A 15590-nucleotide genomic window follows, 5' to 3' on the forward strand; every position below is an offset into this window, starting at 1 on the left:
AAGAGGCTTACCCGTACGGCTCTGTTCGTAAAGTCTTTCCACATTTGTATGTGTTTGAAAAATCTTTAATGACATCATCTGACATGCATGTCCTAGATTTCAAAATAAAGGCCCTGTTCTGACACATCGGTAACATACCTTTACAGAAATGAAAAGGTTGCCGCTATGTAGCGGCAATGTTTCGGTACAAAGCCGGTACCATTTTTGAAGCCACAACTACAAGCCAGAAAGAAGCCAATAGGCCGCTAGCGGCTACCTTGTGGCAATCTAATGGCTAGTAGTGGCCGCTAGCGGCTCTTAAAGCCACAAGCGGCTCATAGTAGCCGCTAGCGGCTCATAGTAGCCAGATGCTGGCCAGAACATATTTTTATATAAAAAAAAGTGCAATTATGAGCAAGATGGTAGCCACAACCAATACTTTAATATTAATCTTGAAAACACAAAAGTCTTATAGTAGCCACTAGTGGCTCTTAGTAGCCAGAAGGTAGGCACAATTGTAGAATTACATAATTTTGTATGATATCATGACATCACTGATGATGTCATCAGACAAAAATCAAAATAGCTGAAGAATCTGACAAACAAAAAGAAGTTACTGGGAAAGAGTTAAAGTCATTAGTAAGCTGTGGTGGTTAATACAGTTTCATTTGGTGTATATTAATGAAAAAGCATGGATTTGGAAATAAAAACCTGAATTATTGAAATATTAAATCTGATTATTCATACCCAAAAAAAGGATGTCAAGTTTTAACACTGAATTTTCTTTAACATTTGATTAGGCTAAAAACAAGGTTTTGAATAAAAATCATGTTTTAATTCATGTGTAGCGAAATTGTCTGCCTTCGATCAGTTTGTTAATAATGGTAGAGTGTAACCATTGCTATATACGGCATCGTCCTCTTACAGTTATTCGGATAAAATAGATCGGACGCTAGCATTTTCAATTTGGGTAATACATATATTTTTATTCTGAAATAAAAAAAAAATGCAGTAATGCCTTAAAATATAATTTTTACTGCATGACTATAATGGGTAATTCACTAATGAGAATTGAATATTGTTAAATAGTATCTCATTGCTGTTTCATAAGGCTAAAGTAAATTAGTTTTTACCCATTTTGTAGAATAGTTTCGTCTAGGGTATCACGTGACCTGTCTGTATATAAGCAGTAGCTTCTCTGCATTAGGATTTTTTCGAAGTTGGTTCTCAAGGCGTACAGATCGAAAACTAGAATTATTAGGTAAATAACTGTAGCTTTCTGTGTACAGAGTAATTCCACATTGTGGTCGGAAAAGTGACAGAACTAGTTGCTAGTAAGGGCTTGTCTGCTGAGTAAACCTAGGTGGAAAAGCGACAGTCTAAATCTAACACTTACAGTTTAGGCTTTGACGTTCGTTTATCCATAGTCTCAGACCAGGCTCATACATAGTTTTAGACTAGTTTCATCCATAGTCTAGACCAGTTTCATACATAGTTTCAAACCAGTCTCATCCATAGTTTCAGACTAGTCTGATCCATAGTTTCAAACCAGTCTCATCCATAGTTCAGACTAGTCTCATCCATAGTTTCAAACCAGTATCATCCATAGTTTCAGTCTAGTCTCATCCATAGTTTCAAACCAGGCTCATCCATAGTTTCAGACTAGGCCCATCCACAGTCTCAGACCAGGCTCGTCCGTTGTTCTTATTAGCTTGTTATATTGTCCCGGTTTTGTTGATTTCTTCTACTGTGATTTATTATATGCACCAATCATTGTTCCAAATCCTTTGTTTCTAATCACACTGGTAAAGCAGCCAGGCGAAAATATTATATATCCTTAGCCAGCGCGTTAATCCTAGTCTGGTTAAAGTTACCTTATACGTTACAAAATTTGGCGCCCAACGTGGGGCACTTTAGAACGTCACTGGACATTCGCTTATTCACGACCCGATCATGGACGTTAGTCGGAACCGAGAATTAGAGCTTGAAAATAGCATGCTTAGACGAGAGCTGCATAACTTGCAGCTAGAACATGAGATAAAAGGATGCAGCATGAGATTGATGAAACCAGCATGAGACTCGAAATGTTGGCATCGACGCCATTCAGAACAGATATAGAACGTGTCAGACCGGAAGTTTACTCATAAAGGGATGGTATAAAGTCTGAGAAGATAATGCCATCAGCGACTTCGATGCTCGGTTCTTCTCTCCAAATCCAAGGCGGCTACTGCCCAAGACGCCAATCGTTGGAGCATCCCGGAGGACATGGCCTGTCAAACTGAACATATAAAAGACAACAGACTTGATAGATTTGTCACCAAGCGGAAACCTGAAACACATATGTCAGACAGGGAACCAGCCGGTCCCACAGCAAAAGGGGAGCCTCAACTACTGCAAAGTATGGGGTAAAGGTTAAGCCAGCCACATACGATGGGGTCGGACCATGGGCCGACTACAGGCGCATTTCGAAGCCTGTGCAAAGCTCAACGGTTGGGACAATGACCAGAAAGCAATGTATTTATCTGTGTCTCTCAGGGGACAGACACAGGGAGTGTATGGAAACTTAGCATCTAAGGACTGCAACGTATGAAGACTTGGTGCGAGCGCTTGAAGAGAGATTCGCTCCGCCTAATCAAACTGAGTTGTATAGAGTGCAGCTTAAAGAACGACAGCAGCGAGCGACAGAAACCATGGCGGAACTTGGCCAGGACATTCGCAGACTGACCAACCTGGCCTATCCAAAAGCGCCTCAAGATGTAAAGGAGACGCTTGCAATGGAACAGTTTGTAGATGCACTAATGAACTCAAAGATGCGCCTGAAAATTAAGCATCCAGACCTGTAGATCTCAATGATGCTGTACGACATGCCGTCGAACTTGAGTCGTTCTACAGGGCTGAACGTCGTCAGCAAGGCATGGTGAGACCTACCGTTACTCAACCACACTCCGGTACGAAAGAGATGGACGACATGCGAAACACAATAAAATGTTTACAGAAAACAATAGATGAGATGAGCAAACGTCCAAGAAGTGTTTACTCGGATAAAAGACAAGGATATAGGCAACCGTCTCAGCGCACCCAACCTATCCAAATTCTAGCAGACAGAAACCCGCCTATCGCTCATCTGAAATGTTTATTTGTGGATTAGACCAACAACTTAAGAGAGATTGTCTCCAACAAAGGGGCATTAATAATCCAAACACAACGATATGCCATCCAACGTAAGAAAATCTAGCATGATTAGTTCAGCAGGAATGTATGCAACGGGACAGGTTGATGGTCGAAATGTTGAGTGTTTGGTAGACACGGGCGCCACACTCACTTTGATATCATGCGATCTTTGGGGTCTTATTAGGGATAAGCATCAGCTGTCGAGTTTTGAAACACCCGCTCATTAGTGCAAGTGGGAACAACTTGACAGTTAAAGGGAGTACAGAGATCGCAATTGGATTTGCAGGGAAGTTTTATCCCATTAGAGTTGTGATTGCTGAGCTAGACGTCGACCTTGTTTTGGGTATCGATTTCATGAAAACCACCAAGCTATGATAGACGTGAATCAGGATTTGCTGGTTTAGGTAAATACAAAATTGACATGCATTGTATTGGGAAGGTCGGCTGCTACAGAGTAGTATTGTCAGAAAGAATTGTTGTTCCGGCAAACAGTGAGGTCATCACGACTGCAAAGATAGCGGATCATGGTGCTGATAGCATGAAATTGGGAATAGTTGAACCAAGTGAACGCTTTGTTCAGCTGGGAAGGGGCCTAGTGGCTAGAACCCTGGTTGAACCAAAGGAGGAACTATACCTGTGAGATTAGCCAATGTGACTAACGAGGCACAGACCTTCTATCCGGGTACCAATGTTGCGACGATAAGTTCGGTCAATGAGGTTCAAGAATCATTAAATAAGACTTATTGAAGTTTGCCAAAACACATGCACGATCTTTTTGACAGGGCTTCGGCTAGATTATCAGCAGATGATAGAAATCAGGTCATGAAGCTTTTTCAAAAATATTCAAACATATTTTCAAAGCATGATACAGACCTTGGACGAACAGGGATCATAAACATCAGATTCACACAGGCGATGCTTGACCAATAAAGCAACCTCCACGACGTGTGCCATTTCACATGCAATCCGAAGTGGATGATCAGCTTGATCACATGCTGGAGAATGACATCATTCGACCAGCACGAGCCCTTGGGCAAGCGCCATTGTCCTTGTCAATAAGAAAGACGGTAGAAAAAGGTTTTGTATAGATTACAGACGTTTGAATGAAGTAACCACCAAAGACGCGTACCCTTTACACCGTTGTAGACGAGTCCTTGGATCAGCTGTCTGGCGCGACCTGGTTTTCATGCGTTGACCTAAGTTCGGGGATACTGGCATGTCGAGATGTCCGAGCAAGACAAATCCAAAACAGCATTTGCGACTAGAGGAGGTCTATTTGACTTTAATTTCATGCCGTTTGGTCTTTGCAACGCGCCCGCTACATTTGAGCGCTTAATGGAAATCGTTTTTGGCAGGACTCCACTGGAAGATATGCCTCGTCTACCTCGACGACATAATAGTGACCGGAAGGACTTTCAAAGAGATAGTAGCTAACCTTGATACTGGTGTTCGGTCGGTTCGAATCAGCAGGCTTGAAACTTAAGCCACAGAAATGCCATCTATTCAAGAGAGAGGTAAATTTCCTAGGGCATGTCATTAACAGCTCAGGCGTGAGCACCGACCCTAAAAAGACAGAATGCGTCAAGGAACTGGCACACCCCTCAAAGTGTTACAGAAGTCATATCATTCCTAGGTCTCTGTAGTTATTACAGACGGTTCGTTCAGGATTATTCTGAAATAGCAAAACCCCTGTATAAGCTTACCGAAAAAGACAAACACTTTGTGTGGTCTGAAGCTGCAGAGACATTATTCAACATGTTAAAGAACAAACTTACCACGTCACCTGTTCTCGCTCACCCAGACTTTAGCGTGCCGTTTGTCCTAGATACAGATGCTAGTGACAACTCGATTGGAGCCGTTCTTTCACAAAAGGTCGATGGTCGGGAGAAAGTAATCGCTTACGCTAGCCGCACATTGTCGAAGAGAGAGAAGAGATACTGTGTGACGAGAAAAGAAATGCTTGCATTGATATACTTTGTGAAATATTTTAGGCACTATTTGTACGGTCGAAAATTTCTCGTAAAGACTGATCATGGTTCTCTGAGATGGCTCTTGCGATTCAAAACCCAGAGGGAAAGTTGCTCGTTGGCTGGAGGTACTCTCAGCCTTTGATTTGGAGATCGAGCATCGTCCAGGACTTAAGCATTGGAACGCCGATGGGATGAGTAGAATTCCCTGTCATCAGTGCGGACTAACAGGAAGTATAAATGCAGTTAATGAGCATGACTCCAAACCAGCCAAGATAGAACGAGTAACAGCTGTGACACAGGACAGAGAAAATGGACGATCTAAAGTAAATTTAAGCTAGAGACCAAGATGTGAAAACTATAATGTCCTGGGTTGATGCCGAGTCATTTCACCTTTCAATGACGTGGCCTCAGGGAGTCATTATTTGAAGTCAATGTGGAATCAGTTTGAAACTCTAGACTTGCATGACGGAATTTTGGTTAGAAATTTGACACTTATTGAATCGACCAACGGCAATATTGTACAGACGGTTATACCTATGGCATACAGACGGAAAGTTCTCGAATATGCTCATGATATTCGATCTGCGGGACACTTGGGTATGAAGAAAACCCTTGCGAAAAGATGACAGCAGTATTACTGGCCAGGTCTACGAACTGATGTGCGTACATATATTGCGGGATGTGAAACGTGTGCAAAACAAAAAGGACCAAACCGCACAAAACAAGCACCGATGCAAATCGTTCGAAGTGGCTATCCTATGGAGAGGATAGCTATTGATATTTTAGGAGAGATGCCAAAAACAGGACGCGGAAACCGGTACATTCTAGTCATAGCAGATTACTTCACAAAGTGGACGGAACGTTTCCCATGAGAGATATCGAGGCTGCGACGGTCGCTAAAATTCTTGTAGAGGAAGTAGTGACACGGTTTGGAATCCAAAACATTATTCATTCGGATCAGGGGAGACAATTCGAAGGGAAACTGTTCCATGAAATGTGTCAGCTGTTGCGTATCGAGAAGACAAGGACAACACCATACCATCCCCAATCGGATGGTATGGTTGAAAGGTTCAATAGAACATTAACAACCATGTTGTCTGCGTATGTCAACGAAAACCAAACAAACTGGGATGATCAGATACCATACGTGATGATGGCCTATCGAAGTTCAGAACACGAAACTACGGGAATGACCCCGAACAAACTTATGTTAGGACGAGAAGTTTGTACCCCTCTTGACTAAGCGTTTGAGCTGCCAAGAGAAGAAAAGTCAATCCCTGTGAACAAATGGGTATGGGAATTACAGGAGAGGCTTGAGACGGCACACCAGATGGTCCGGCAAAATACCGGAAACGCGATGCAACGTCAGAAGAGAATACATGACAAGAGGACAAATTATGAGACATTCAAAGAAGGAGATAAAGTTCTAGTATATTTTCCAGTAAAGAAGGTAGGGATGTCGCCAAGACTGGTATCGTTCTGGAGGGGCCCCTATACGGTTATAAGGAAGTTGTCAGATGTCGTATATGAAGTAGATTGCGGCAGAAATAGGACGAATCAAACAGTATATTGTGATAGGCTTAGACTTAGCGTACAACAAGTATTAGTAGGAGAGGATAGGGTTGATGGTCAGGTAGATAGCATGATAGATATTGAGCCTGGTTCAGAAAGTAACACGGTCGAGGAATTTGATGATCAGTTTGATCAAGTTACAGGTAGAGCTGAGAGCAATGAATGTGTAGTTGAGCTAGATGGTAGGGTAGAGATTTCGTTTCATGGACGAAAGAGGAAACCTCCTGCTTGGGCTAAAGATTATGTATTCTCTATTTTCAGTGGAAACATGACTGAAATGGCGAAAACCAAAACAATCCCACGGAAACCACTCTGTCCAATGTGCAGAACATTGATTCCAGCTGGAGAGAGGTTCGAGGATCACTTGGTCAAGTGCGCCATGACTAAGGAGAATGTGATCTGTGGGTTGTGTGATTAGGTGTTTAAGAAGCAGGATTATTTGCAAAAAACACCTTAAGATTCAGCACGGCATCGATAAGAAGGCCGATAAGAAGAAGTCGGATGATGCAATGAGTACCTGCAGTATTGGAGAGGATCCATGTGTTGAATTGGATTTCACTGTGGAGAATGAGGAACGGTTTGATGCAAATGATCAAAACATGAGTGTCAAAAGTAAAGAAGTTGCGTTGAAGGAGTTGGATGAGAATGCTTATGCGGTCCTGAAAACGCCAATGCCGTTACCGCGAACAGTGATTGACGAAGATGGCTTAGAAGAAGCGCCTACGAAGAGAAAGGCCACGTCATTATTGCCACCAGGGATCAAGAAAAGGTATAGACTGTTAACAGTGAAAGTTTGAAGAAGAAGTGTGAGATAATCATCAAACAGGACATGACTGAGTTAAGTAAGAGGCGTAGCGTTACGGTTAAAGAGATGGGGAGGACGTATTCGCAAACTCGGTGCTTGTGAGGAGGTACATGGCGATTGGCATCAACAGTTTTCATATTGGCCAGTACCTGCGAGCAAGAAACATCTGCCCGTCTAGTTTGCGAATTGAGCTCGGCGATAATGGACGTGTCAAGTTAGAATTCGACATTGAGTGAGTTGATCATTCAGAGGGATACGAGCCCCTCGTTATACTATGACAATGCTGAACCCTTATTTAGAGGAGTGTGTTGTTGTTTTTTGTGTGTATGTGTTTATTTTTGTTGTTGTTGTTTTGAATAGATGTATGTATTGAAAGTAAAGTTTTATCACGGTGGGAAAACATTTAAAAATAGTTCTGTAATTGTTTCGTTTAATTTTTTTGATGATGTTGTTTGCTTTGTTTTTGATATTGTTTATTGTCTCGATTTTATATCTTGTATAGTTTCATTTATAACCATGTGCAGGTAGCACATAGAGTTTAAAACATTAAAAGATTTCACCAATCATTGATCGTTTATTTTAAAATCATGCACGGGACGCATGAAACCGGGGGCGTGGGTAATGTAGCGAATTTGTCTGCCTTCGATCAGTTTGTTAATAATGGTAGAGTGTAACCATTGCTATATACGGTATCGTCCTCTTACAGTTATTCGGATAAAATAGATCGGACGCTAGAATTTTCAATTTGGGTAATACATATATTTTTATTCTGAAATTAATAAAACAATTTGCAGTAATGCCTTAATATATAACTTTTTACTGCATGACTATAATGGGCAACTCACTAATAAGAATTGAATATTGTTAAATAGTATCTCATTGCTGTTTCATAAGGCTGAAGTAAATAAGTTTTTACCCATTTTGTAGAATAGTTTCCTCTAGGGTATCACGTGACTTGTCTGTATATAAGCAGTAGCTTCTCTGCATTAGGATTTTTCGAAGTTGGTTCTCAAGGCGTACAGATCGAAAACTAGTATTATTAGGTAAATAACTGTAGCTTTCTGTGTACTGAGTAATTCCACACTGTGGTCGGAAAAGTGACAGAACTAGTTGTTAGTAAGGGCTTGTCTGCTGAGTAAACCTAGGTGGAAAAGCGACAGTTTAAATCTAACACTTACAGTTTAGGCTTTGACGTTCGTCTATCCATAGTCTCAGACCAGGCTCATCCATAGTTTTAGACTAGTTTCATCCATAGTCTCAGACCAGTTTCATACATAGTGTCAAACCAGTCTCATCCATAGTTTCAGACTAGTCTGATCCATAGTTTCAAACCAGTCTCATCCATAGTTTCAGACTAGACTCATCCATAGTTTCAAACCAGTCTCATCCATAGTTTCAGTCTAGTCTCATCCATAGTTTCAAACCAGGCTCATCTATAGTTTCAGACTAGGCCCATCCATAGGCTTAGACCAGGCTCGTCCGTTGTTCTTATTAGCTTGTTATATTGTCCCGGTTTTGTTGATTTCTACTGTGATTTATTATATGCACCAATAATTGTTCCAAATCCTTTGTTTGTAATCACACTGGTAAAGCAGCCAGGCGAAAATATTATATATCCTTAGCCAGCGTTAATCCTAGTCTGGTTAAAGTTACCTTATACGTTACACTAGTGTTGAAGATTTGTATCTATACTTATTTATTAAAAGATAATTTATTTTTACATTTCAATTGCTGTTGCTTTTAAACAAAAGAAGTAAAATTACATGTTTCAGAGCAAGATTAATTTTATCTCTGGATTATTTCAAAAGGTTGTCATTATGTTTTAATTCTAGCTGTTGGGCTGGCCATTTGTCAAGTCAACATAAAAGACAAAAGCAATCCATATATATTATTTCTAAGAGGGTTTCTAATGATTATAAAAAAATAATGTTGCAGTTTTTCAGATTGGCCCCACTTTCCTCAGGACAGGTGTCCTAAATGGTCAATTTTTTTCTGAACATTTGTCCTAAATCATGAAAAAAACTTTCAGACAGCATGTTATTGTTAAGTTAATAAACTAGTCAAAACTAAATCCAATTACATTTTACTTCAAATAATTAACACTTTATAACTATAGACTTTTAGAAAGATTTTTAGTAGAAAATGCATTGGTTTTCAATGTATAATATGTTATTGTAGGTTCATATATGTACATGGCTGTCAAGGATTGCAATCATTACACTCTGGAACAGCAGACGATTTATTTCATAAATCTTGCGGCTAGAGCAGAGCTAAAACTAGCAGCGGCAACCGAGCCGCAACTAGTAGCCAGAAAGGTCATTTGCATACGAAAAACAACCTTGCGGCTACAAAGCGGCAACTAGTAGCGACAACCGAGCCGCAATTAGTAGCCAGAGCAGAGCAAGAACTATCAGCCGCAACATAGCCAGAACTAGTAGCGGCAACCGAGCCGCAACTAGTAGCCAGAAAGCTCATTTCATACGAAAAACGAACATGCGGCTACAAAGCCGCAACTAGTAGCGGCTACTGAGCCGCAACATTGCGGCAACTGAGCCGCTAATAGTTGCCGCAGGGCCTAAAGTTTCGTAAGGGTTAACATTAAAATGTTACCAGTCTTCTGAAATTAATTTTTATTGAACTATGTAATGAAATCTAAATCGGTCACTGATTTATCTTGTTTTAAAACAGTCATAGATCAGTTACTAGTGTGGTCTCTCGGTAATGACCCATTTTGCTTACTTGTCACAACCTTAAAACTTTCCACACTTCTATAATAGGCTTAGCAAATCTGGATTTAGGGGATCTTCAATGGTACATTAACACTTTAGCTCTGTCACAAGATTGCTGGTAAAGTCAAGTCACATATTTCAATCTAGGCCATGTCAAACTCAAAGTGTCAAAGACAAATGAAAGATGCGTTCATTAATTATTGTCCCATTGTTTACTACTGCTGTGAGTTTTTATATAATATAACTGATGACCATCATGTCATTGTGAGAGAAAATTCACATTATCTTAGTATATCAGGTTGAGCAGTTTTTCAGATAACAAAGGCTTGTTTTCAATGTCACTTCTGGGGATCAAACCGCAGCACAACCTTCTGCAATCAAAGACGACACTCTACCACTAGGCTTTTAGGAAGATATGTGAAATTTTTTGATCTCTCGTCAGAGCAACCAAACCGAAAATTTAATCAATTATTGCAGACTCGGTATTATTGAGTCAGTTCATGAGAGGTAATGGAAGATGCAACATCGCTCACGCCCCCGGGCATCGCCTTAAGCAGTATTCACTTCTCAGCACGAAAGTGCTGGAGTCATTGATCCCAAGGGACAGTGCTGGAGTCATTGATCCCAAAGGACCAGAAAAAAACACTTCATTAATGTTCGAAATAAAATCATTTGATTAATGACAACACTATCATTTGAGCCAGGTCACAGGGAAAGGACAGTCTAATCAGTTTCCAATTAAACTATTTGTTATTGTCAGAAAACCGCTTTTAACAAACAACTTTCAAGCGACTGCAGGCTGATCTAGATCCAAACTGGCCACAATCACCTTAATGTCTCTTTTACTGTGACACAGTTCATTTGACTTTAAAATGGTATCAAATACTAAAATAGAAAGAAGAAATAATACAAACCAGTAATTTGAACAAAGTAAAGACTTTGAAATCAATGTTTTCAGGACAGCTAGTCCAAATTTTTGACGCTCTTAAATATTAAGCTACTTTTTATATGGGTAATATTTGGAGCGTACAAAGGGTGAAAGACCAATTATGTGGTGGGAATTTTTTGTTCTTTGTCTATATTGTTGCGCAAGGATTTTGTGCGCAACATTCAAGCCCCGATATAAGACACTTAATAACAACGGATTGCAATAATATTTACATACCTGTGTAGATAATTCATTTCTCGATAATGTTCCGTAAAAATTATGTAATGACACTTTGAATTTTGCACGCCTGAGCAATTTAAATCCAACCACTATTTAATTTTTCAATATCTCTCGATTCGCTCGCTGTGTAGATATAAATCGATAACACGACCTCGATGTAAAGCACCTGGTTTAAAGTGGAAGAATAAACAGCGTAAAATACAGTTTGCGTTCATCTGTTGTGGTGCAGCGCGTTACATAGTAAACCGATGTTATACTTTTCTGGATTAATTTAGCATTGTTTTTTTTCTAAATTGACAATTAAAAAGTTCTGAAATAAATTACATCTTTTATTTTTATACTGTACATAAATAATATTGATACAGATCGTACAGTATACCGTCCTTTGTAACGTAGAATGTAAGTACATAAAACAACACAGACAGAGGTGCGAAAAAGACATGCAAAAACACTTCCTGAAACTTAGAACAGTGAATAGAAACTACACCATATCTGTTTTGAACATATGCTTATTAAATCGACAAAGTTTAGCATACTAGATCTAGTTACGTAAAAGTCGGTTTTAAAAGCTCATGTTAAATAAAATTACGCGTACACGTTACACCGTAATGCCTTCTTCTGATTGGTTCATATTTAAATCAGTTTCATGACATGGCTACAGGTCAGTGATTGTTTTGCGATTTAAGCAGAAGTTTAACTGAAGAATTTATGCCTTTCTAACTTCGAATCGACGATATTTGATATAAAAATGAACTTCTGAATTAAAACTGAATGAGTTAGTAATGTTATTTTGCAATTTTACGCAAATTGATGAAAATTTAAACTTTCTGGTTTCCACCACACAAAAGGTCCTTCAACGATGAGACGTTCCAAAGAATTTAGCCCATATAAAAAGAATCTCTAAATTCTTTGCGCGTCTTATAAATGAGACTACAGGACAGCTTGGTGTCGAAGTTGGTGATATGCAAATCCCATGTGATATGTTGATATCGGATATCATAGTCATTCAATAAGTCGCAAAATGCTCGAATACAATTTCCAAAGCAAAATGTGACTTAAATTGATAACTAAAAATACCAATTTTGCTGTGTCCAGCTGTCAAGTCTTCAGATCCAAAATAAAGTCCTGCATTCACATCGAATATATCCTTCGAATTCAATCCATTGTTGACATTAGCGGAGATTTAGTTAATAAATAACTCATATATCCTAAATGACAGTTTCTAAATAGCCAAAAAAGCCGATGTACGCTGTAAGAAAGTTTTGAAATGAAATTGAACATTCTCTCATGGACGCGGCCATTGTTGTCGACACGAACGACAACTCTGCTGGAGAATGTGGGTCGCACTAAAACGCGGACCAATCTGAGGACGATATAGATTATAAATCATAACCTAAATCGTCCGCAGACTGGTCCGCGTTTTAGTATCTGCCGGAAATGTTATTAATGCTAATCAGCGAGGTATGCCGATTAGAAAAGCTGCTCTATCTCAATCTGGCTCGGTCTTTTACATAGCTTGCCATTGTGAAGAATTTTTACATGGCATGTTACCCTTGACTCGCTGCTGAAAGCAGCATCGTCAAAAACGTTTTGAAGACCCGAATATGACGTCATAACGTATGGCCGATCGGATTTCATGGACACCAAGATGGCCTTCCGGATGGAACCGTAACCCACGACGGTCGACCATGGCGTGCCGTCATCCAAAATGGTCTCTCTTATGTGACACAATAGTATTTTCAGAATTGCATGACGAATGATAAAGTGTTTGTTTGCACTTGATCCATTAAGTCTATGGGTGACCTTGGCATTTGGGAAAGAGACACGGGTTTTACACTTTACACACCGCCTTCATTTGGTGAACATTTGTGGCAAGTTATTTTCCAACTGCATCATGGGAAATAACATTAAAGCCATGACAATCTGTGTAATTGCAGATTATTACCTTGCTATCTAAGTGTGCCCTTGATCTGAGAGCTTGGGTTATAGGTTAGACATGCGACACACAGTCTTCACATGTTGAAAATTTGCGGTATGTTATTTATACATTACATAATGGATGAAGCATGTACTGTCCGCGCAAGCTGTATTTAGCCTAAATTCAACATCTTTTTATGATCTTGAATGTTGATGTATTGAGAAAGTAAATACGCGCAAGACAATGTCTGCTTAAAGTGATTATACGTGAAAAGATATTGAAAGAATGCTCATTAAATGCCAAGCTCGGACAGATTAACGCACAAAGACACAGTCGACTTAAATGTACCTTCCCAAAAAGGAGTATTTTTTTTGTGGTACATTCGCTTCTTACATAGGCGACACAAGTTCGAGCCCACACAGGCTGCGCATGTGAGTTTGTAAGGTTGTAGGGATGTAACAGCTACAAGAAGTATCAGGAAAACGGATCCGTTTTACGATTCTCACACACATCTTAAGGTCGCCTTTGCATAGTGGATAAAGTGTCCTCCTAACGACCGGGAGGTCGCAGTTTCGATCTTCACTGTGGGGGCATTCTTTATATGTTCTCCAAAGATACCAAGTACTGGTTCTACTCAGCATTTAATCAGCATTGTGTTGTAATTTTTAGTACATGAACTTAGTAAGACTGCTTTTTTTGATGCCATCTTGGCATGGTGGACATCATTTATCAAAACAGGATACCATGTTGTTATTGTTTCAACCCCGCCCTCATAAGCATTATCGGAACCGATTTGACGGCGACAATTACAGTTTGGCGACCATAAAGTAACCGGAGAACATCACTACAACGTACAACACCGACATCAGCACCACAATCATCACAACCGTCACCAAACAACCTCCACCACGGCCACCACAACCACCACCACCATCATCACGACTCACATCCCCACCACAATAATCACCATCATCATCATCACCATCATCACCACCACCATCACACGGACCATCACCACCAATTCCACAACCAATATCATCAATATCACTACAAACATCACCAATTCCACCACCACAACCACCACCATCAGCTACAACACCATCACCACCACCATCTCCACAACACCATCATCACCACCATCAACACCAACACCACCATCACCACCACCACGACTTCCATCACCTTTTTCACCACCATTACCACCACCCAAACATAACCAACATCATTATCACCACCTCCACAGCCTCCATCACGACCACTATCACCACCACCGCTACCATCAAAACGACCACAATTGTCACCACCACCATAACCACCATCTACATCAGCAATACCATCACCACCACCAAAACCGCCACCATCAACACCACCATCACTACAACAACCACCATAACAATCACCATCATCACCACCAAAACAACCGCCACCACAACTACCATCAAAACGACCACAATCATCGCCACCACCAACACCATCACCGCCACCATCACTACCACGATGACCTTCATCAACATCATTATAACTAACACCATCATCATCAGCATCACAATCATCACAACCGTCACCAAATCATTAACATCACAATCACCACCACCGTCACCAATTAATCGCCATCACGACAACCACCATCACCACCAATATAACCATCACCACCATCATCGCCACTACAATCACCACCATCATCACCACCACCATCATATTCACCACCACCACCATCACCAATACCACCATCACCATAACCATCATCACAACCATCAACAAACTTACTATCACCACTACCTTCATCACCACTATCACCATCACCATTATCACCACCACTACCACCACCACCATCAACACCATAATCTCCATCAACCACAATCACCAACAACACCATCACCACCACCATCACTTTAATAACCATCCTCAACACCATCCCCACCAACACCGCCATCACAACCATTTCCGTCACCATCACCGTCAACAATACCATCACCATCACAATAATCACCATAACAACCATCATTTCCATAACCATCATCGTCGTCATCGTCCACACCACCACCATCACCACCACTATTCCATTCACCATCACCACCATCACAACCACCATCACAACCACCATCACAACCATCATCACCCCAAAAACTTCCATCACCACCATCGCCACCACCATCACCATCACCACCATCATAATCACAATCACCACCATCACCACCTATAACTCCATCAAAACCACTATCACCACCACCAATTCCACCACAATCACCATCACTACCACCACCAAAGCCACACCAAC

The 15590-nt window shown here is 40.5% G+C and overlaps 1 protein-coding gene across 1 annotated transcript; it reads right to left on the minus strand.

Annotated features, from left to right (window-relative positions):
- Positions 1–14118: 14118 nt before the first annotated feature.
- Positions 14119–15314, minus strand: LOC127852624 (uncharacterized). Its single transcript, XM_052386576.1, has 3 exons — positions 15017–15314; positions 14463–14814; positions 14119–14359 (listed from the first exon to the last, which is right to left on the minus strand). The coding sequence occupies exons 1-3, from the start codon at positions 15312–15314 to the stop codon at positions 14119–14121; spliced, it is 891 nt and encodes a 296-aa protein (XP_052242536.1).
- Positions 15315–15590: the final 276 nt, after the last annotated feature.

Source organism: Dreissena polymorpha, chromosome 12 (genome assembly GCF_020536995.1).
Source record: "Dreissena polymorpha isolate Duluth1 chromosome 12, UMN_Dpol_1.0, whole genome shotgun sequence".
Classification (NCBI taxonomy): domain Eukaryota; kingdom Metazoa; phylum Mollusca; class Bivalvia; order Myida; family Dreissenidae; genus Dreissena; species Dreissena polymorpha.